At 43.0% G+C, this 24,590-nt stretch overlaps 1 protein-coding gene and 1 long non-coding RNA gene across 2 annotated transcripts in view; one reads left to right on the top strand and one right to left on the bottom strand.

Moving 5' to 3' along the window:
• Nucleotides 1-11,983: 11,983 nt before the first annotated feature.
• On the bottom strand, nt 11,984-15,972 carry LOC143509684 (uncharacterized). Its single transcript, XR_013129731.1, has 4 exons — nt 15,936-15,972; nt 15,214-15,295; nt 13,024-13,952; nt 11,984-12,503 (listed from the first exon to the last, which is right to left on the bottom strand). It is a non-coding gene; the product is annotated as an uncharacterized LOC143509684 (long non-coding RNA).
• Nucleotides 15,973-20,933: 4,961 nt separating this feature from the next.
• Nucleotides 20,934-24,590, top strand: part of LOC143509585 (protein diaphanous homolog 1-like) — a 25,176-nt gene continuing 21,519 nt past the window's right edge. Inside the window, exon 1 of the mRNA XM_076998443.1 lies at nt 20,934-20,974. Coding sequence (XP_076854558.1) covers nt 20,934-20,974 — 41 coding nt within the window. The remainder of the gene's footprint in view (nt 20,975-24,590) is intronic.

Raw genomic sequence — 24,590 nt, forward strand, 5'->3', positions numbered from 1 at the left:
GGAAGTTGAAGGGACTTAATGAAGTAATGTGGGGTTATCTGTTTCTCTTAATAATTTTGCTGTTGCATTCTCAATTGCTTCAGAATCTATTACTCTAAGTAAAGAAAAAAAAATCGTTGGGGTCACGTGTAGCTCCGCCCCCACCCGTCTGTCTTGTTTTTGGTTCCGTTTAGCTTTTGGGGTTTACCGCAGTCTGTAATGTCTTTATGTATTGGTTACAGTTCTGTGTCTGATTGCCTATCATTTATGACCCTGGACTGTTATTACTCTTCTCCTGGAGTTGTTCTTGATAAATCTCTCTCTACTCCGCAAATGCGTCCACCTCTGTCTCGCTCCACACCCAACGCATTATAGCAAGAGATAAAACATGCAGCAATATCTCCAACTCTGCTTGACTGAGCTATAGATCTCATCTTGCTTTATATGAGTATCAAAAGACAAAAACTGATAGATTAAGAGTAATAATAAAAATAACAGTGATCTGCACAAAATGATCTGCTGTGCATTTCATAATGGCTTCCAGTCAGTGCACCAGTCCCCAAGCAGGACACACACACACACACACACACACACACACACACACACACACACACACACACACACACACACACACACACCTGTACCTTGTTTGCCCTCTTTCTTCTCCCACAGGTACTTGTCGTGATTGAATTGCTATTATACTGTTTGTACTGCAATTGTGTGACAATCCTATTAATAATATATAATCACTCACTGAATAAAAAACACTCCCCTCTGACCATTCTAAGTGGTATTTTCCTCTATCAGAGGTCTGGGAGCTTGATGGTCCTGTGTAGTATCTTAGTTAGGGTTACGTTCCTGTTCCCAGGACTGCATTCATATAGATGGAGATCTCTGGTGTTGTTCGTGGCATCTATTGGAGTCACTAACATTTTGAGATCTGTGTTTAGGAAGACGGGAGGAACCTGTAACTGGCATAAAGGAGAAAGAGCCAGAGAAGACTAAGCTGTGGGTGCTGGCCGTGGTCCTGCCACTGGTCTTACTGGTTGTGGTGATTTTGATTGTGAAGTTCCGAAAGAACTTACAGGACTGTTGGCTACGGATGAACCCACCACCAAATGAACGTGTAGAGCAGCAAGAGATGAATGTGATACACCCAGGTGGGGAGCAGATAACCAATCAGAATGATCCAGGGATTGAACCAGCCATTCAGGATCAACTCTTGAATAATGATTAATCAGATACTAAATTGCCACTCTCTGATTCTGTTCCTGATTCATCAGATACAGACTTGTAGCTCTCTAATCCTGTTCCTGATTTATCAGACACTTTTGAGCGTTTTCACACTGGGAACTTCACACTGGGAGCATTTCTAATGGTCTAATGGTCTATCTGCTGAGTCATGCTTTCTGTAGTATATGTGAACACGTCACCCATCATGACAACAAAGCAGCCCCAGTTGTTTTTGGGTTTTTTACTGCAGACCTCACGGCTGGTCACACACACCCACAATCTACACACCAACCTGGGAGAATAGCTACATGTGGGATTGTGTGGTGTGATGGAGAGACCTCAGCCTCTCTGCACCTCTGGAAGGTCACATGACTCATCAACTGTGTCCCTAATGACAAAAGCTGAGTGAAGATGCGCGAGAGTGAAACTGTGAGATAGTGGAAATGCACACGAGAGTGAGAGAGTGGAAATGAGTGCAAGTGTGAGTGGCTGGAAACACTCTTTTGTGTGCGTTTCCACTCTCATAGTTTTACTCACACTGTTTTGTCATTAATGACAGTTTTGTCCATGGCTGGACCATATGAGACTTCAGCACTGTGTGATCAAATTAGTACTTATTACCATGAGTGAATGAAGGTGACATGAGCAGTGATATCAGATACACTGATTAGTTTTGTGACGCACCTGAGCCATTTATCAGTTTTTACATGTCTGTTACCTTTATAGTGCACATATAGTCCAAAATGTGTTTTTATATGTGTGTGAAAATGTTCTGTATAAATAAGCTTACTTTTTGTCTTGCTCAGATACAGTCTGTTGGAGGCAGAATTCACAACAGACTGATGTTTTGTACATTCATGCTGTCACGGTGAGGCGGCCCTCTACCGGTCGCCTCCGTCCACAGCAGCTGTTGTTGTTGTTGTTTTGTGACATTGTGTGCGTCCCTCAGGTGGGCGGAGCCCGTGATCCGTCTCACCTGAGGGTCGTTTGTTTGCCTATATATGTCTTGTCTTTGTACCAGTTGACCACTGGTAATTATATCTTTAATTTGGAGATATTGCACGGGTTTTTGGTTTGCACACTTTCTATTAAACCATCCTTTTCCCCTGAGACTTGGCGTGATCGCTTCCTTTTTAGTTGCTCACCCTGCCCGTCACAGAATGACCAGCCACCTTTCGGAAGCCGCCAGTCTCTTTTACTTTCTCCTTCGTTCGTGGTCATGTCTCGTGGTAAGTGTTTGTCTGTGTGGTGTTTGTTTGAAGAGATCCGCCGTGCCCATGTGTTGTGTTTGTGGCACGGCGAGGGACAGGGCTGTCGTCCTGGAAATATTCTTCGTGTTTGTTGTTTGTTTGAAGAGCTCCGCCGTGTTTGTGTTTGTGGCGCGGCGAGGACCAGGGCGTCTTCTCTGCGAGGGCTCTTCATGTTTTGTGTGGGTAAAAATGTGTGTACATGTTGACGGACGTGTGGATCAGTGTGCGTGCTTGTTGTGTTTAATGTTACATGTTTTATGTGTGACGCGGTCGCCGCTCGTCACTGCCGCCTCGCTCCCCGTGTCGTGTGTTTTATGTGGGGATCGACTGCAACTCTGAGCGGCGCGTCACTATTGTGTATGTGTATGTAGAGCGCGCATGTGTGGGTCCCGTCTGTTTGTACACCGTTTTTATTTGCTTGTCTAGTGTTTGCGTGTTTGTTGTGTCCTAGCGTGCTTGTGAAATGTCATTGTTGTGTGTAATTCCATGCATGCTCCTCCCCTTAAATGTGTGTTTGGGGGGGACCGGTTGTGGTCCCGTGCCACTGGGTATGGCACGGAGGGCGTCGGTGAGGCGCGTTTGTGTTGTATGTTGGTGTGTGGTTGGGTGTGTGTGTGTGTGTGTGTGTGTGTGTTTTCTGTTTCTGTGCAGGTGCTTCCCCCTGGGGGTGTCGTGGTGTTCCTGGACCTTGTGGGGGTCTCCACCTGGCAGGAGCCCCCTTGTGTTGTGGGTTGACCGGAGCCCGGTCATAAAGAGCCCCTCCCTAGAGGGTTGGGGCCCCCGGATGTTTGGGGACCATGGGGCTCCGGTCTGAGAAGCTCCTGCTGGAGATGGAGATCCTCCCTCCTGCCCGGGGTGACCAGGAGGCCCTTGGGGCTGCTCCCCGGCCCGCGACGGGGGGTGCTCTGGGCCTCGGTCTCTGGCGCTCCTGGGTTGGGTGGAGGAGTCCACCTTGCGATAAGGGGCCCCGGGAGGGGTTGGCTCCCCAGGAGGCTGGGGTGACCCCTAGCAGAAGGCAGGGGTCAGCTCTGGGAGGAGGTAGGTTCAGGAGGAGAAGTAGCCACCCTTCGGGGAGGTAACCTGCACACACACACACACACTAGGGACGAGAAAGGAGCCGTAGCTCCTCGTCCGCACACCCTTGGGGCTCACTGGCTGAACGCCGGTTAGGGCGTGAGGGCCCTGGACCGACCGGGCCGTGGTTTTGTGTTGTGAACGGCCCGGTCGGTCCAGGGTCCCGCCAGGGGAGGCGAGCTGAGTAATGTTGTGTGTTTTTGTTTTCCAGCTCCCAGACTGCAGGAGGTGTGTCCCTGCCTGTCCCTGCCTTCCTGCCCCTTCGTGTTTTGTGTGCAGCCGCTGTGTGCCACACACCCAGTGGAGGGGAGTGCAGCTTGGTGGGGGAATCGGTCATGGTGAGGCGGCCCCCTACCGGTCGCCTCTGTCCACAGCGGCTGTTGTTGTTGTTGTTGTTTTGTGACGTCGTGTGCGTCCCTCAGGTGGGCGGAGCCCGTGATCCGTCACACCTGAGGGTCGTTAGTTTGCCTATTTATGTCTTGTCTGTGTACCAGTTGACCGCTGGTCATTATATCCTTAATTTGGAGATATTCCACGGGTTTTTGGTTTGCACACTTTCTATTAAACCATCCTTTTTCCCTGAGACTTGGCGTGATCGCTTCCTTTTTAGTTGCTCACCCTGCCCGTCACACATGCCATAGTAACCAGCAGCTCTCAGAGACCTGACTCAACTACCTTCTTGTCGTATATGTAACAACAGATCAAGTGGCTAAACTAAAATTTGATTTCTGTGACCATTGTTAATAAACATTGTCACATATGGCCGCGCCCCCTCCCTTAGCTGTCACTTCGGGTTCCCTCGTGTCTGTGTTCCCTGCCTGTTCATCCCGCCCTGCTCGTTTGTCTCCGTGTTTCCTTGTTAGTTACCACGCCCCATGTCATTGCCGTCACCTGTCCCTAGTTTAGTTTCATGTATATCCTGTATAACCAACCCCTGTTAGTTTGTGCTTTGCTGTTCGCTGTTTAGTCTTGCTCGTAAGTTTGCTCTGTGTTTCCCCCGTCGTGTTTAGTATGCCAGTGTACCTGTGTTATTCTGACTGTCCTCCTGTTATGGACCCGGACTGGTTATCCGACGACGATTATGGTATTCCCTTGAATAAATCTCGCTCTCCTCAGCGTTTGTGTCCGCCTCCTCGCTCCGTAGCGCGAGCTACGTTACAAACATGATTTCTTCTTGTTATTATTGTAATGATAATTCAATAAGTTTTAATATAATGACCATGCCAGGGGCTTCAATACACTGTTTTTTTAATTTCACAAATGCTTCTTAACTTGACTGGAAATTGTCTGGGAATCGAAGGATCTAAAGTAACAGATATAATGCCATCTGCACTGTTTACACTGAGATGATCCAACACTGGTAAACGCAGTCAAGTAAAATGTATTTATGTAGCACTTTTTACAACATGTTTTCACAAAGCAGCTTTACAAATGCATGGGTCCAGATCCCTAATGAGCAAGCATGAGCCGACCGTGGCAAGGAAAAACTCCCTAGGCGAGGTTTAGGAAGAAACCTTGGGAGGACCAAGACTAAAAAGGGAACCCATCCAGTTTGTTCTAGTCGTGAGTAGTGGTTTTTGTTCATTTAGTTCATGCTCTCTGTGTCTTTTTGTGTTAACTTGCTTATCATCTTTGGTCTTTGTATGAGTTGTACTCTTTTGTGTTAGTCATTTATATTAAACCTCCATATATCTGCATCTGCGTCCTACCTGCTCAGTCCAGTTTGTTACAATATAATACAATAATATATGTTATGTGTGCCTCAACCCTGGTCATGGAATTTCTGTCTGGAACATTTTGATGTTTTCCTACATGCCTATCCCATCATCAAGGGCTTGTTAATTAAGCTTGTTAATTAAATTAGTTGTGCCAGAGGAGGGCAACATTAAAATAAGCAGGGAAGGTTTAAACATGTGAAAACTTAACCCCTAAACACTAACCATATGCCATAACCTGTAACACCTGTGCCCTGGCTTTACTGTTAATAAACCAATTTCCTTCCTATCAGATCTTGAACAATAGGCAAAAAATAGGCAATTGCAATAAACAAAGGCATTTTAAAAAGACAACTCAAAAATATTTATTTACTGAGGTATTATTTTAATAGCTGCTGTAATAAAGTTTTATTTTTACAAACTAGATTTTAAACAAATAATATAATAATTAAGTTAATTAAATAACAAATAATGTACTTATTGATTCATTTTTTTTGTTGCATGTTGATGTCTTGGATCTTTTCAGTTACATAATGTGCAAATTTTCCTGCTCTGGTCCATAGCTCGAACTCCTCCAGATTATGAGTCTCAAAATCTTTTTGAAGCAACCTTTAACAAAACAAAACAACATATGTCAAGAGAAGACTTGTCACAAATATGAATAAAAACATGATTTACTGCACAACAATAAATTATATACAGTTTTCCAAAGACTCCAAAAATGATTTAGTTGAAAGATAAACTAGAAATCATTTACTTGCATGTATAGGCCTTCTCAGAGGAACACAACTCTAAATGTGAGGAATAAACATCTAGGAATAAACATGGAGACTGTAGCCTGCCCAAAAAGTTATTATTATGAACGGTTTCGTTAACTCTGAGTTTACTTACCCGGTTTTGTCACTTAACCCGCTTTCTGGAATACCCATCTGAATAAAGACAAGCCTGTATAAGAGGAAGTCTGTTTTCAATCCAGTTCATACTCATTTTCCGTTCCGTCCTTCGTGTTTGTAACCCCACAACTCATTAGTATTCCCAGGTGTTTGTACTTGGTTGTCTTGATTTGTCCTGTATTTAAACCCTGGTTGTCCCTCATTGTCTTCAAACACTGACTAAAGACCCATTCAGTAGGGTTTATGGACAACTTTTGCTATGTTCAGGGGCGGATCTAGCCATTTTGGGGCCCTAGGCAAAATATAAACAAGGGGCCCTCATTCTTGAAACACACACATAAACCAAATAACCATCCCAATACCCTTGCTTAAACTGAGAATAAAGAATGGCAATAAACCAATAGTGCACTGCCACTAACAATGGTCTCAACTCTCCACAGTTTCAGATTACTCCAGCACTTGCAAAAATTATATGTTTATTATTCAGAGCCATGTTTTAATGAAACAAGTACATGTGAAATCAAATAATACATCCACTGCCAGGGATACAAAATGATGTTACGCTTAAAAGAACTAGAATACAAAATGGATACAAGTCTATGAAATCCACCATTTACATTTAAACAGAAAAGATTTTGTGTGTGGACAGGAATAAATCTTGCAATTCTTGTCCATGCCCAGTGTTTTTGTGATTTCATGTTCAATAGAGATAACAGCAAGGGCAGACAGGCGGTGTTGAGACATGGTGGACCTCAGGTAAGTCTCGAGTCGTTTTAGTGATGAGAAACTTCTTTCGCCTGATGCCACAGTCACAGGGAGACTGCGCAGTAGTCTCAGTGCTATACTCAAATTTGGGTAAGTGTCAAGGATGTTTTCCCTGTACACATAATGCAGCATCTGGAAAGGCGAAGAGACGTGTGGGGGGAATGCTTTGACTGCATGAATAATTTCCTGCTTTAGGTCCTCTGCATCAACATCATTCATTTTCCTCTCGAGCCTGTGGCAACATTCATCTAGTGGAGTACAGGAAACCATATAGCTCAAAAACACCCTCCATGTGTGAAAATCTCTCCCTGGCTGTGACCAAGGTTGTGTCCACCATATGCAGGAAAAACTCCCTTCTGAAATGATCTTCTGCAGTACACACTGTCTCCTCTCTCCCCTCATACTCAAACTGCCTTTTTTTCTTTCTCTGGCGCATCTCTGGCCAGGCCAACTTCAAATCAATCTTCTCTGCAATCTCCCTGGCATCTGTTTTAGCAGAGTTGAATCCATCCTCTCGATAATCTTTCAGAAATGCCATCACTGCAAGGACCTCTCTCCTCATCACCTCCACTGACACACTGGGGCTCTGCAATAGCTTACTGACTCTGTTTATGTGAAATAAGACATTGTACCATATAACAGTACTCACCAGGAAAGGCAATTTCTTAATCTCTTTGTGAATGCTGTTGGCATTGGAGGCACATTCAGAGTCCTGCTTCTCCTCAGCAAACTCCCTCAGGGTGGTCAGGGCATCCAGAATGTCAGGCAGCTGGTATCGGACAGCTTTCACTGACTCCACCCTAACCTCCCATCTTGTTGCACTGAGAGGTTTAATGGTAAAATCCGTCACGTTTTTGAAGGATTGTCCACTGGTGACCTGAAGCACTGAAAAGAGCATACAGTCACTGTAACAGTCCAAAAGAAGACAGAAGACTTGGCAGCATCACCAACCACCAGATTCAATGTGTGGCTGGCACATGGGACACAGAGTGCTTTGTTGTTAAGCTCCAGGGTTCTGCTCTGGACCCCCTGTTTCTTCCCCTGCATGTTACTGCCGTTGTCGTAGGATTGCCCACGACAATCAGCAAGATCCAAATTTAGTGTCTGCAGGTGTCCCAAAAACAACTTGAGTAGGCCTTTCCCAGTTGTGTCCTCTGCCAGCAGAAAGCCAACAAAGTGCTCATGAATGGACACTCATTCGCCAGGCTTACAGTCCACAACCTTCAGCACCACGGACAGCTGCTCATCATGGCTGACATCCGGGGTGCAGTCCATGATGACACTGAAGTATTTGGACTTCTTCACCCTCTCTACTATTGTTTTCGTCACACAGCTTCCAACCAAGCAAATCAACTCAATTTGAATAATTTTACTGAAGTAACTCTCATGGACTGCTTTTTCAGCTACTCTCTTCACATAGTCCCTCATTACAGGGTCATACTGAGCCATCAGTTGAACTTGGCCTAAGAAATTGCCATTGCCATGCTCATACAGCTTCTCTGAATGGCCTCAAAAAGCTAAGTTGCGCTCGGCCAGGTGTGTAATAATAGCAATCAGTCGTTTGAGAATCTCTCTCCATTTGTTCACTTCATTTACAAATAGCTCTTGGTTCACATTATCTATGGCTTTTCCTGTTTGAAGCCATTGATGAAGTGTTCTCCAAGCAGTCATATTCGCAAGATGATCGCCAGACTTCTTGTGATCTTTTAGGAAAAAATTTTCCAATAGTTTGTGCCATCGGAGCTGAACCGCTGCTTGTTGCAATCGCCAGACAGCCGACAACAGAAGCAAACTGCGCGGTCTTTCGTCTTATAGTACAAGTTGTGTTTTAGTGTACTCCTGCCTTACTTGATTGGCTGCTTCTCAGACTGCCTTACCTTCAGATCAAAGTGGCTAACCTGAAAGAAGCTTTATCCTGTGCTGTATGTCTCTGGAAGATTATCAAACCAACCTGAGCCCAATTGTACCCAACATATGTACACTAAAACACAACTTGTACTATAAGTGCACTGTAAAATAACAGACAAGTACTAAAGTGCTAAAATGTAAAAACTGAAAAATGGTATAGAGTCCATATTTATAAAACTTTTGTTTACAATCTTTAAAAGAAGTGAACAGTAGTGATCAGTGGCGTTTACACATAGACATCAGGTGGTGCTAAAGCACCACCAACTCTGCCCTTTATCAACGAAAGTGCCCTTTTGAAACTTCGTTTTTTTTTTCACTCTCGTGCATCTGCACACAGCTTTTGTCATGAAGAACACAGCTGATTAGTCATGTGACCTTCCAGAGGTGCAGAGAGGCTGAGGTCTCTTCCTCACACCACACAATCACACATGTAGCTATTCTCCCAGGTTGGTGTGTCCTGTGTAGATTGTGGATGTGTGTGACCAGCCTTGAGGTCTGTGTTCACATATACTACAGAAAGCATGACTCAGCAGCTAGACCACTAGAAATGCCGAAAGGTTCCTAGTGTGAAAACACCCAAAAGTGTCCAGCAGAGCAGCTGAGATCACTGATCTCTGAACAGTCCAGTACTGTGATTTAGTCCAGTAAGTAGCCAGATCTCATGGGCAGGAATCACAAACAGGATGACTGAAAGATAATTCAGTATTTGGTGAATCAGAAACAGGATTACAGAGCTACAACGCTGTGACTGATGACTCAGGAACCGAATCTGATTGGCCATTCATTATGAAGCAGGATTCAAGGGAAGCATCTCGGTGGCAGATTCCCTCTCTGGACCATTCTGACTGGTCCTCTCCTCTTGTTCATTTTGTTGTGCCCAACAACACTGTGAGCTCTTTCGTAACTTCACCACCACCACCACCACCAGTATTACCACTAAAACTGGTAGTAGTATTGCCAGCACCTTCTCCACAGCAGTGCTGCCAGGTCCGTCCTGTCTTCCTAAACACAGAACATAAAAAACAGGTAGGGTAGTTAAATACCATGAATAAACCTCTACAAGCAGGTATGATAGTTAAATACAGGCACAAAACACCTACTCATCCTTAATTATTGTTTTCACCCGTTTCTTGCTTCTCCCTTGTTAGCATATGTATTTATATCCTGTGTTGCTCTGTTGGTTGTTGTGTAAGTCCTACCGTGTTGCCCACAACCTGTATTATTGTTATAGCCCAGGGCTATTCAACTATATTTTTCTGCGGGCCAGATTTGGCAGAGAGCTCTGACCTGTGGGCCAGACCATTTTCAGACCTATACCAATACTGTCATAGTGGATGTAAAATTGAAGTGAATGTAAATTGTTGACCATTGGGGGTGGGCTGTGGCGAACGTAATTTGTAATTTGTTGGGCCGTGGGCCAGTACAAATTCATTAAAGGGCCGGAACTGGCCCGCGGGCCGCCAGTTGAATAGCCCTGTTCTAGCCCATTGTATATTAACCTCTTTTAAGCTCTATGTTCATCATACATTAGCCTCTATTAATCTTGTCTGAATTTCTACTTATGTTTTGCTTACCATATTTCTTCTTGTTGATAATATGACCCTGTGAACTCACTCAGTAACTTTTTTCTAAAGAGCTATATAAATACATTTTAACTTACTTTACATAATGAATATAGCACTCACATAGTATGATCACAGATGAACACAAATAGTGTATGCATATGAGAAGAGGACGTGAGAGGTGTAAACCTCACAATACTATTGTTATTAGTATTTAGTGCTTTAGTGCTTAACAACACTCACCAACACGGACAAGTTAAGACAAGTACTGACAACGAGCTCACACAAGACACACACCTAAATACACCAATGATAACAAGTAGCACATGATAACGAGACAAGGGACAGGTGACACGAATAACATACACACAAATACTACAGAACATACACAGAAGTAAACACACATAGACGAATGTATGCACACACACAAACACACCCAAAGGGAGGAGTCAGCAGCTGAACCCTGACTATATCTATTATAGCAGGACCTCTGTGAAGGGGGAGGTCAGGGGCTGAACCCTGACAGTAATGTAAAAGGAGTTAATTATTAATTACAATAACTTGTATTCCTCTCTCAGATTATAGGATACAGTCACTAATAAATAGGTTTTAGGGGTCTGAAAGCACATCTCCTACTGATCAGTCACGTTAATTTACAGACAGAACAATGAAATCAAGTCTTACCCCCAACAGTGACTGTGGTGACTGTGTATGTAGCAATGACTTCATCATTCCAGGTGTCCCGTATGGTGTAAACACCACTATCAGACTCCTTCATCTCCTTCAGCTGCAGACTGGATCTGAACAACACTCTCTTCTCATACTCAGACACACATTGGATTTCACGCCCCCTAATCTCACACAGTCTGACAGTGATTGGATGGTCATGATCAGTCTTATTAAACACCACCTCCACTGGTTCTAAGATAGACACATTCAGGGTGAGAGATTCTCCAGGAAGGACAGGAACATTATAACTGGAAGCTGGATGGAGAAAAACAAATATGAAGATCATTCTGGTATTTCTGTGTGTAGTGTGTAAGTATTACTCAATAATTCAGAAACACTCATCACAATACTCACTGAATCTGGTTTATAAAAGACTCAGACTGTTCTAACCTACTGATCCAACTGAAATATGAACACAGCCACACAGTAAAGTATTACCATGGATTTGAAGAGTCCAATCACATAATGTTTTATTATTACAGGAGCAGGTGTACCAGGCCCTCTTAGTGAAATCAACATCAGTGATGGTGAGGGAGAGATCTCGCTTCAGGTACTGATCATGGGACATGTGAAATCCCTCCTTTGACTGACAGGATGTCTGATTACACTGAGCCAGAATGTCATGTGGTTTATGGAACACAGTCCACGTGACCAGACCAGAACACGTCTGACTGCAGGGGAGAGTAGCATCATCATGAAGATTCACCTTTACAGCAGGATTCACTGACATTAGAGATTGAGCTGCAGACAAACACATCACACAGAAACAGAACACTGACTACATGAGAGAGTAGCAGCATCATGAAGCTTCACTGTGACCCTTGAGACAGAACTACAGACAACTACGTCACACAGAAACAGAACACTGACTGTATTGTTCTTTCCAATTATACAAATTATACTTTTACATAACGCCTTCTCTGTATACCACATATAGAAACTGAAGGCAATTGAAATAGGTAATACAATGTCAGTAGAGACAAGATGGTGCAGTAGGTGAGACTATAATACAGTGCATGAAAGTCTTATGATTTATCCTGGTTACAGTATAATCAATTTACCAAATAAATTTATTTGGTGATTAAAGTTATTTTACCAACTTACCACCAACTATTACTGTACATGTAGCAATGACTTCATCATTCCAGGTGTCCCGTATGGTGTAAACACCACTATCAGACTCCTTCATCTCCTTCAGCTGCAGACTGGATCTGAACAACACTCTCTTCTCATACTCAGACTCACACTGGATTTCACGTCCTCTAATCTCACACAGTCTGACAGTGTTTGGTTTGGTGTCTCCAGTCCTGTTCAGAATCACCTCCACTGGCTCTGAGACGGGTACATCCATGTTGACAGATTCTCCAGGATGGACGTGTGTGTGGACATTTACAGCTGGGGAGAAGTAGCAAGAAAAACTGTCACAGTAGGCTGGCCTATGAGCACAGGGGAGACGCCTACTTAGACACAGACACACCCCCTCACACTTCACCACTCCCCTGGTCTCAATCTCCTACCTACTAGCCACGCCCTCTCATCATCACACACACCTGTACCTGCATTTAAGCCCACAGGTCCAAACCACCACTGCTGTGCATTGTTCCTGTGTTGTTCACTCATGTCACAGAAGTCTGCTCATGCGACTGCTGTGTTTTACTGCTTCCTAGAGACTTTGAGTATTATTATTTATTTCACTACATGCTGTGCACTTTGGACTCTTCCTGCACTGACAATGTTTGCTCTCGTTTGTCTTGAGTTATGGATATTTAAGACGTGCCTCTACCACCCGCACCTTCATATCCCTCTCTCCACCCCACAAAAACACAACAAATATTTTACAAATAAAGTGAGTAAATGAACTGAGTTCATGTGTAAACAGGGTAGAAAAAACCTAGTTAAGCATTAAAACACTTACACGAAATCCGTATGCTCACATCACAGATCTCTACACCATCACACTCACAGATGTACCAGGCCCTCTTAGTGTGATCAACATCAGTGATGGTGAGGGAGAGATCTCCATTCAGGTACTGATCATGGGACATGTGAAATCCCTCCTTTGACTGACAGGATGTCTGATTACACTGAGCAAGAATGTCACGTGGTTTATTGAACACAGTCCACGTGACCAGACCAGAACACGTCTGATTACAGGGGAGAGTAGCAGCATCATGAAGATTCACCTTTACTGGACTGACTGGTGCAACTGGAGAAAAGACTGGAACAAAGCAAAGTACATTTAAACACAAGAAAGGGAACTACAACATATTAATAATCCATAATCCAGCTGTGATACCAGAGAGGGAACTACAAAATATTAATAATCCCTAATCCAGCTGTGATACCAGAGAGGAACTACAACCTTAATAATCAATAATGCAGCTGTGATACTTAGTGGATATTTAAAGAATATAAACACATTACACAATTATGACCATTGAAATACAACCTAAATTATCATATGCCACATGTGTAAACATTAATTTAACCTTGATTTTCAAAGTCTGTTACTTTAGTCGTTGAGTGTGTAATTCTTACCACCTTGTTTTACTTCATTTACATTTATGGCATTTGGCAGACGCCCTTATCCAGAGCGACTTACATTTTTTATCTCATTTTTATACAAGTGAGCAATTGAGGGTTAAGGGCCTTGCTCAGGGGCACCTCAGTCATAGCCTCAGGTCTGGGAATTGAACCCGGGACCCTCCGGTCACAAGACCAGTTCCCTACCACCAGGCCATGACTGCCCTAGTTTTACTTACTGTTAGACATCAGTAGGAGTTGGATCATGGATGACAGAACACTGAAGCCCTTCATGTCTGAGGAGAGCACAGTTGCAATTGCCTATGTTCAGGTTCAGGAAAATGGATTAAGGTTCAAATAAGTATAGACACCCTATACTTATTGTGTTGGTGTGTGGGTGTTAAACATAAGGCGTGATATGCTTCAGGACTTGGTCACATTGATGTAGAGATGGATGTATGAAATGGAGCACCATCCTGCTGCAAAATTTGACCCCTTTTATGATTGGGAATGTAAGATGTAGCTAATACTTCTTTGATATTTTAGGCTATTGATTTTGCCTTCCACCTTGCAAATGTTTCGCACACATTCTGAATGTAACCCCAGACCATGATCTTTCCACCACCAAACTTGACTGTTTTCTGGGTGAATCTTGGATTCATACGGGCTCCAGTAGGTCTCCTGCAGTATTTACGGTGGCTGTGGTGTAATTCAACTGAAGATTCATCTGAGAAATCCACCTTCTGCCACTTTTCCAGCATTCATCCGTTTAGCAGCCTGTGGGTTTTTTACCTGCCTTTTGTTTAGTGCTGGCTTCTGGGCACTGATTCGACCATGGAGGCCATTTTGAGACAGAATCCTACAAACTGTTCTAGTTGACACAGGGACTTGAGGTGACCAGGCCTGGTGGAGCTCTGCTGCAGTGGAAGAGGGACTGGTTTGGATTTTGTAACCAACAAACGTTCCTCCCAAGCAGTTGTCATGTGGGGTCTGCCGGACCTGGGCTTGTCAAAAACATCTCCAGTCTCTTCAAATCTTTTTTAAATTCTTTGTACTTGATGCTGAGACACATTAAAGATGCCAGCCACCTCTGCAGTGGATTTGGTCTTCAGCGTCTTGATAATCAAGGCTTTGGTCGCAGGATGGATTTTTGGCATGTTGTCAGAGGTCAAGTTGCAGTGCAAGTGAAGGTCTGGGGTGCTGGAGTTCTTTTTATACACACACACTAATTAACCAATCAATTAGTGAGCACAGGTGAGGCTGTAAACTAGAATTGGGTGCATTATATGACAAGGTGACAAAACTTTTGTCTTGCCAAAATCTGACCTTTCTGTGTTCATTAAATGATCAATATTTCTGCAGTAAAGCAAATTAATTTTCGTAAATTAAATCTCATTTGGGACGGTTTCAGCTTTCATATGAGTCATTTCTAAAACCAATCGATGAATTTAAAGTCAGGTTATAAGCTTTTGTTTCCACAACATGGATAAGCGACAGAACTTGTCAGGGACTGAACTGCAACCCATCCAGGGGTGGTAGGAAATCTTTCACAGGTGGGTGGAACCTGCACACATTCACATACCTGTGATTGTAGGACCTCTGTCTCTATGCCGGGGGTTCAGGTCTGTCTGATGGAGTTCCACCTCCTCTCTATGCTTCTTTTGCTGCACACATCATAATTATCATTTACAGCTGTAAAATAACTCAAACTCTCCTTTCTCACCCGCTCAGCTGCAGGTCACGTGACAGCACATTAAAACAGCAGCACGCATGGACGTAATTTTGATTTCAAAAGTGGGGGGGACATGGATTCATCGCTATTTAAATATTTGGTTTTAACCGTAAAAACTGGGGGGGACCAAAGCCGGCTTTTGAAAAAGTGGGGGGGGACATGTCCGCCCCGTCCCCCCCCCCCCCCCCCCCCCCCCAAAATTACGTCCATGGCAGCACGGCAGAGCAAAGAACAATCAAGATATGAAACGAACGGAATCAGGATGAAACTAGAACAACGTGTTGAAAAGCAAGACGATGAGTCGACGTATCAACGTATCAACGTTGAATCACGTTTCAAAATCGAAACATAATTAATTGGTGGATCAACGTGACCCACGATGTTAATTCAGGTGAATCAACGTAGTGTGGCCATATCAACATGATCGACGTGTCTAGGCAAAGGAAGGCTAGATCCATTACACACATGTTTTTAATACTACACTTCAAAGCAAAATAAAGGTAATTGAAAAGAACAGGTTGAGTTCATGGCAGGGAGCGAAGATGGTTCTTTTCTTCCGTGCTTGTACTCACACTAGGCACGGTTTGCTCGTTCCGTGCTGGGGCCCGGTTATCCCCCCTCCCCACTCCCCCGCTGGCCTGCACTCACACTCGCTTCAGCAACCCGGCCCGCTTACGGCACGCTTACGTCATCACAACGCCGCTTTATTTGGAAAAAAGCGCGCTCGCACAACACTATAGAGTTCACGATTCTCTTTTTATTGTATTTTTGGAGTCGTTTTGGGAGTGCAGAAACACGGTGCAAGCACAGATTTATCGATAATTTAACACAACGATTGTCTGCTAATCGCTTTGCCGCTATGACTGTTTAACGTGAGCGTCGCATCACTGATGTCATGTTTGAGTTCCAGCGAAATGAACCAATCACACGAGGCACCAAGCGGGCCCGGGCACGGATAGCGCTCACACTAGAAGCGAACCGTGCCTGAGTCCACATGAATCGTGCCCTGGCCCACCTCTTCAAAGCGGGCCCGAGCACGGTTAACTGATCCGGGCCCGGGCACGGTTGGAGCGCTCACACTAGCCAAACGAACCGTGCTTCGGCAGGCAACCGTGCCCGGGCCCGGATCACAGAGCCTAGTGTGAGTACGCCCTAAATACCTGCAGCCTCTACACATCGCAACTTCATTGTCAAAGCCATATCGACTTGATCCTCGAAATATTATGACTTTATTCTCGATATCTACTTCTGTAGTAGTACAGTACTTTTTAACATTGGCCCTAAAACGCTGTTTAAAAAAGTAGATTTCGATACTAGAGTCGTAAATTATCATTATTCTCGCAACATCTCAACAGTCTGTGAGCATGCAAGAAATCCCCATAGCACATACAAGCATTGATAACACAGTCAAGCAGAGGCGTGATTCATCTAGAGGGAGGGGGCAACGTACCATATCAGCAGAAACCCAGTGATCAAAGTTCCGAATAGATACACGTCCTCTGTGTCTTACAGGGAGAGAGACACGAGACACAAACCACATCCCCACGAGTCAAACACACATCCATCTGAGGACGTTCCGTCCGGGCGTGTGGGTTCTCCCGCACCATGAAAAATAGTGTCGATTGCGTTGAGAGACCACTTCATCAATTACACTATATTTGTTTAATTTAGCAGGGTTCTGAGACGAGACAGAAGCTGCGCGAAAACCAGGGAGTGCAGGAGCGAGAGATAGTGCGACCGCATCTCGTGAAAGACTAGAGATTTTAGAAATGATAAAAGACTTGTACGTATATTCCGTACAGCTAATCTGCAAGGCTTTAGGTGAAAGTAGACTAAATCAAGTGGGAAACCCCGGCTTTCCTCAAAAGACTCGTACTCCTCGAAATATTATGACTTTATTCTCTATATCAACTACCGTGGCAGTATACTAATTTTTAACAGCCTGAAATGCTGTTTAAAAATATTTCGACAAAAAGTGATAAACGTCGTACTTGCGATAGGTTATGTTTGATCTTACCTGATCTTGATCCCGTTAATGAGACAGACAGATGTGAAAGGCTGACAAAAATGCAGATGTGGAAATGAATTAACGTGTTTTCTAGAGATCTTTAAAATTCAAAAATAAAAATATAGCTACGTATAAATTTCCTCTTCCTCTTGGTTTCAAGTCAAAGCGAAATAACAATATGAACGAAATGTTACATTAAATAAAGTGCGTGGAGGGGCGCGTACTGGGACCTCTCCCACAAAGTCCGCGCTGACTTAAGGAAGTGAACTTATGGACTCAGTTATGATCAGAGTCCTTATATTACTTACTAAACACACTGATAAGTATCCTCCACTCCCGTATGAAAGACCTCGGTTAACAACTTTCGAAGCAAACTCTAATAATGTACTTAAAATGTATTTATAAAGCACATTTAAGATTTTATGTTGACCAAAAATAAAAACAACCATAATTTCTCATTCTCTCCATGGCCACAGGCATATAAAATTAAGCACCTAATGTGATTGGCGGCTGCGTGCGTGCTCACCGACGTGGGGCGGTGTAGAATTGCCCCAGTCAATGAACGCTACAGCAATGGTAAGGCGGACATGGTAGTAGCGGTTCCATACAAAAAATACTAATCTGTAATTAGTTGTGATTAATTGTCTATTGTCCGTCATTCTTTGTAAAAATGTATTTAGTGTCTGTATTAGTATTTCTGTCCTCGTGTGTTCATTTATGAGTTGGCCTATATCAGGGGCGATTTTAGGATCTGGTCTTTAGGGGTGCCCAGCCCCCAGTGCTCACAGAGGCACAATACCAAAGTATTGCGCAGGTACAGAGAAAGGTTTTTGCATAATATAATATTTAAAAAATGTGTTGAGCCAGGGGGTGCTGAGCAACTTCACGGTGGTGCTCTAGCACCACTAAAAATACCCTAGCCTCGCCCCTGGCCTATATAGAATACTTTTCAGTTGTGTGGACAGATACCTAGTTGGCATAGGCTCATTTCTGCTCTCTCTCCCCTGAAGCATATAGTGTGAAGAGGTCGCCAACTTTTGCAGAGTCAGTTACTACAGACATCCAAATTTCATGTGGCCTTCAGATTAGCTCAAGAACAGTGCATAGCACCACGGACGTAATTTGGGGGGGGGGGGGGGGGGGGGGGGCATGTCCCCCCCACTTTTTCAAAAGCCGGTTTTGGTCCCCCCCAGTTTTTACGGTTAAAACCAAATATTTAAATAGCGACGAATCCATGCCCCCCCCACTTTTGAAATCAAAATTACGTCCATGCATAGCACTGGCGGATGCAGTTTTGTTCGGGGGTGGGCAGGGTGTATGGTCATTAAATGACTTGTGCGCTAGGCGCCATCCTGCAGCAATTATAGTTTATTTTCTTTCATTTTCATACGGAAAACTGTATTCTGCGTTTGTGATTAGGTGGGCCTAGCTGCCAATCAGGGTGGGCCTGGCCCACCCAGGCCCGCCCGTACATCCGCCCCTGGTGCACAGAGAGCTTCTTGGAATGGGTTTCCATGGTTGAGCAGCAGCATTCCAGCCACACATCGCCAAGTACAATGCATAGTGTAGGATTCAGTGGTGTAAAGCACGCTGCCATTGGACTCTAGAGCAGTGGAGGCACGTTCTCTGGAGTGACAAATCACACTTCTCCATCTGGCAATCTGATGGACGAGTCTGGGTTTGGCAGTTGCCAGGAGAACGGTATTTGTCTGACTGCCTTGTGCCAAGTGTAAAGTCTGTTGGAGCAATTCCATGCTTTCAACTTTGTGGGAACAGTTTGGAGCTGTGGCCCCTTCCTCTTCCAACACCAGGTCCATAAAGACATGGATGGAGTCTGGTGTGGATGCACTTGACTGGCCTGCACAGAGTCCTGACCTCAACCCGATAGGTTGGGATGAATTAGAGTAGAAACTGAGAGCCAGGCCTTCTCGTCCAACATCAGTATGTGACCTGACAAATGCGCTTCTGGAAGAATGGTCAAGAATCCCCTTAAACACTCCTAAACCTTGTGGACAGCCTTCCCAGAAGAGTTGAAGCTGCTCTAGCTGCAAAGGGTGGACCAACATCATATTAAACCCTATGGATTAGGAATGGGATGTCACTTAAGATCATATGTGAGTCAAGGAAGGTGAGCAAATACTATTAGTAATATAGTGTATATAAACAGGTTAGAAAAAATTGAATGAATGAATGAATCTAATGGAGTTGCCGAGCCGTAATGAAGTTAACTATCTTCACTGCCTCATCCAGCACAATTGTAAGGTCTCTTGACATTCTCTTGGCAGCTAATGTTTCTCTATGTAAACTCCAGTGGACAGAAGTCTCCAGCAGCGCTACAGCTTTCACGCGCGTAATGACTCCGTTGTGTTGTCCCATCATTGCCCTTGCTCCATCAGTGCTCACTCACACACATTTGCTCCATCAGTGCTCACTCACACACATTTGCTCCATCAGTGCTCACTCACACACATTTAAACTACTCGATTCCGTTCACCACAATAAATGCATTCAAAACCTCAAAAATAGCTTCAGCAGTTGTCTTGGTGGGCAGAGGCTTACAAAATAGTATGTCTTCAAATATTTCACGGTTATGCTCATACCTCACAACTGCAAGAAGGTTGGAAAGATTTGCAATGTCAGTAGATTCATCCAGTTGTATTGCATAAAAGTGACTATGTCACACTCTCTTTATAAGCTGCTGGGTTACATCATGTGCCATTTCATTTATTCACCGTTCAACTGTGTTATCAGAAAGTGATATGAGACTCAATTGCTTGCAGGGTTTTTCTCCCAACATCACGCTAGCCATTTCTTTCGCAGCTGGTAAAATTAAACTTTCCCCAATCGTATGTGGCTTCCCAGCCTTTGCTATAAGCTGCACAACACGGTAGGAAGCCTCAACAGCTTTAGCATTATCAGTTCCAGAGCAAGCCAATTCAAGGGTCTTTTTTCCTGATTTGGTATTCTTTAAACTAGTCCAAAGTATATGTCTGTAACAGATTTTAAACCAAATGGCAAAACTATGAGTCTATAACTTGTTTTTTTTTTTGTTTGTTTATTATCAGTATTGCTGTTTATAGTAGTCTTTAATAATATTGTAACATTAGTGTTTTATTAGTTATTTTATATCCCAGTCAAGAACATTTAATAATTTAATAGTAACATAATTAGCAAAAAGAAAATAATCTTATAATATATATATATAATAATAATTTTAATCATTTATTGCTGGCTGTTTTCTCTTCACATTGTGTGTCTGTGTTTGTTGCTTGCCCCCCCCCCCCCCCCCCCCCTCCTTTTGTTTCACACTGTCCTCCCTTATGTCGTTATGTTCTCCTGGTTCTTAGTGTTGATTTGAACACGTTTGACTTGTAGCTCCAAGAAAGTTTGACAAGAAAGTTACCTATATTTCACATAGCTCTCTGAATACCTCTGGTTTACCCCCTAGAAAGGTTCCAGATAGTCTAGCCCACATTTCCCAGAATTCCAAGCAGGTCTATAAAGACAGGCTCAGTAAACCCACACTCCTTCCTAGGCACCCCCATTGACCCACGCTGCAGACATGGCTCCTGGGGAACACAGAAGGCACGAAATCAGATCTGGGTAAGCTCAATAAAATGCTACCACTGTCCCTACCTATGGTCTGACTCTTCTTGCTGGTGTGCCCTCGTAGCATAGAAAAGTACATGTTTTAAAAAGGCTAAACCATTGGCACAAGGTATCAACAGTGTTACACATAAAGAGAGCTACAAAAGAGCTACCTACATCCTATTAGTCTATGGTTTCATGTTCACTGGTGTCTTTATTTGGTTTCTATACCTATAAGCTCATTGAGCTACATTTAAACATTTAAAACCACATAAACTCCCCAACACTACCAACCCACACACACAACCCATATGCTGTTACACGTGTGGGCCTTAGTGGGCCATCACAAGGACACAACCACTACATGAGGGACACGTCTGGATGACACCACTGTTCTGATTCTTGCCTGGGCTAGGCTTTCCTCTGTGACACTCCATTCACATATGCACTTCTGTTCAAGCTTCAGAGTACATCAGTACTGCATTAAAATACATTCAGAGTACATCAGTACTCAATACTGCAATATAATACATTCAGAGTACCTCAGTACTGCATTAGAAACAAAAACAGTTAAAACAGAAAATGATAATTTAGGGGGACTAAGTGGAAAACTGCTGATAACATCATCACAGTCTGCCATGATGACTTTTGCTTTTGGGAGGCTTTTGTAAACAGTCTGGTTTACATCATGGTGGATGTGTGTTTGTGCATATATAGCTAATGAGTCAGAGCACTTGGCAAGTAACATTAAAGCATGTAAATATTCAGAAAACACCAGCAGTTACTAAGAGTCAACATTGACAACCAGGACATTATTTGCTATCAAATCAAAGCCCACCCTATCCACTGTAGGTAAGGTAGTTAATCACTGTATGTATAGTGACGTAGAACATGGCCTGGTGGTAGGGAACTGGTCTTGTGACCGGAGGGTCGTGGGTTCGATTCCCAGGCCTAAGGCCATGACTGAGGTGCCCTTGAGCAAGGCACCTAACCCCAACTGCTCCCTGGGTGCTGGGCTAGGACTGCCCACCGCTCTGGGCACGTGTGCACCACAGCCCCCTAGTAATCACTAGTGTGTGTGAGTGAGTGTTCTAACTGCACAGATGGGTAAAAAGCGGAGGACAAATTTTGATTGCGGTGAAAAATCACAATTGAAGAATAAGAACATTTGTGGACCTACAGTAAATTGCAAATAAATAAATAAACAAAATACAACATTTTCTGTATGTATGTTTATTATTAGATAAATCCAATTGAAAGGGCACTTTATAAACTAAACAAGATACATAATAATACATGATACCGTTGTCCACAACTTGAAATAAATTCTGCATGCAATGTATAGATTATATTCACATATAGCATAAAGCATATGGCTTTTAAAAAATTCAGGAGCATTGTGTCCTGTGGTTTTATAATTTTTTTCTTTGGTGGCATGCTGAAATGAAATGACAAAAAATGTATGTTAAGGTTTCCTGACTAGACAAGACTAACATTAATGTTAGACAGTAAGGCTGTGTCCCAAACAGCACACTCTGGAACATTACATACTGCAATACTGAAAGCACTTCAAACGACGGTGTCCTTTTATTTATTTGTTTGTTTATTTGTTTTATTTATTATATTTTATACCTGGCCAGAGAGTAATGTAACTTTACGTTTCAGAGAGCTTTCTGACAAGCGTTAATATAAACGTTAGCTATCCTAAACCCTCCTATTGTGTTACCATAACAGCACATTGCAATAAAGCTGTTTTATTGTCTTAAATATATACAGTGGCGTGCACAGACATTTTGGGGGGCAAGTGCTCGGGGGGGATGGGGGGGGGGGTGAAGGGCTCTTTTTTAGCGCATGTGGAGAACCTAATTATAAAAAAAATTACAAGCACATGTTGAATGAAATTTGACATTTTATTTGTAACATTCTCTAAACGTGAGTTTTCAATGGAGAAAAGTCACGCAGCCAACTGATAAAATTCATATCCAATATTAACTATATCCAGTCATGTACTTCAGTTAACTTCTGTTTACCCTCCACTGTCTGCAGGCCTAGTTGCATATATTTTGCAATTAGTAAATCAATATAGGCCTACAATTAAGACAGTAAAAAGACCAAAAAGTAGGAGGAGGAGTTATAGGCTACTGAGTGTTGTCATTACATGAATGCAGATGGGCATTTTTCACAGGTAATGGGGAACTTCCCGTTTCTTCTTTCACAAACGAATGTGTTTATGTTGCCTAACAAAACCTATACAACAGAAGATGTTCAGCTTAATACATAGATTTGCAAACTGTACCTTAATTATTTGTATTGGTTTGGTGCTGTATGAGACATTTTACTGCACAAGAAAATGATTTCACGTTGGGCTTAGATGGCAAACGGTACGATTTTATTTGATGTGTGACCTGGCTGGTGGGGCACGGGAGAAGAAGTCTATCTGTGACTGTGTGTGCTGTGCTGAAGACGCTTCCTTCACCTCGCTGAACTGAACTGCTGCTGCAGCACATCTGGTGTTAAAGGAAGAGAGAGGTCGGGTGTGTGCGAGGTGGTGGCGCATTTCAGGGCATTGTTTTTAATCGCTCGGGTTTTCAAAAGATCATTTCAAACCGACCTCAGTAAAATAATAATAATAATAATAATAATAATAATAATAATAATAATAATAATTACAAAACGAAGTTTCAAAAGGGCAATTTCGTTGATAAAAGGCAGAGTTGCCACTGCTCACATCTAACCACAATAGCGAAGGCAGCCATCGAAGCATCATTTCGGCTGAGTCACCTAAGCACAAGTCCTTCCAAGACGGAGAGATGATAAAAGAGGCATTTGTTGAAGCCACTAATTCCTTGTTCCGAAACTTTAAAAACAAATCGGAAATATTATCTTCAATCAAAGCTGTCCAGCTATCGAGGAATACAGTTACACGGCGCTCTGAAGCCATGACCGGGGATTTGACCCACTTTGGAAGGATATTGAGGCCTGCGAGTGTTTCTCGCTACAATCAGCGATACTTTAAAATACTTTAGAAATATAAATAAATAAAATACTTTATATATCCTAAAAGGAAAAAGAAAGAAAGAATACATAATATTAAATAGTAGCCTAATAATAATAATAACTTAAATAATGATAATGGCCTATAGAAGAAATACATTTGTTTGCATTTTTATAGTAGGTAGATCATTTTGACTTGGTCATCTTATAAGTAGCTTGCAAGCTGAAAAGGTGTGGGCACGCCTGGTATAGAGTCTAGTGTGTATTATGCTGTGTATCTAGTGTGTATTATGCCGTGAATGTATGTGGTGTGTATGAAGGTGCTCAGGGTGTCCGCGGGGTTGTAAAAAGTATTAAAAGGTAGTAAATTCAGTTGGCCAAAATTAAGACCATTAAAAAGTATTAAAAAGTAATAAGCTTCATCTGACGAGGTATTACATTTTCGAACGCTCATCCAACTGCCTAGACGTTTTTGAACTTGTATTAAGCCAAACCTGTTAGCGAAACACTATGGGAAAGTGCAAGTTTTCCGATGTCTGGCTTGACGAACAAATATTTAAACAGGCATGAAAATCTGTCGAAATTCGCCGTTTTGAATTTGAAAATGGTGACCTACGCGAATTTTTTTTTTGCGGGG

The sequence above is a fragment of the Brachyhypopomus gauderio genome, chromosome 3 (genome assembly GCF_052324685.1).
Source record: "Brachyhypopomus gauderio isolate BG-103 chromosome 3, BGAUD_0.2, whole genome shotgun sequence".
NCBI lineage: Eukaryota > Metazoa > Chordata > Actinopteri > Gymnotiformes > Hypopomidae > Brachyhypopomus > Brachyhypopomus gauderio.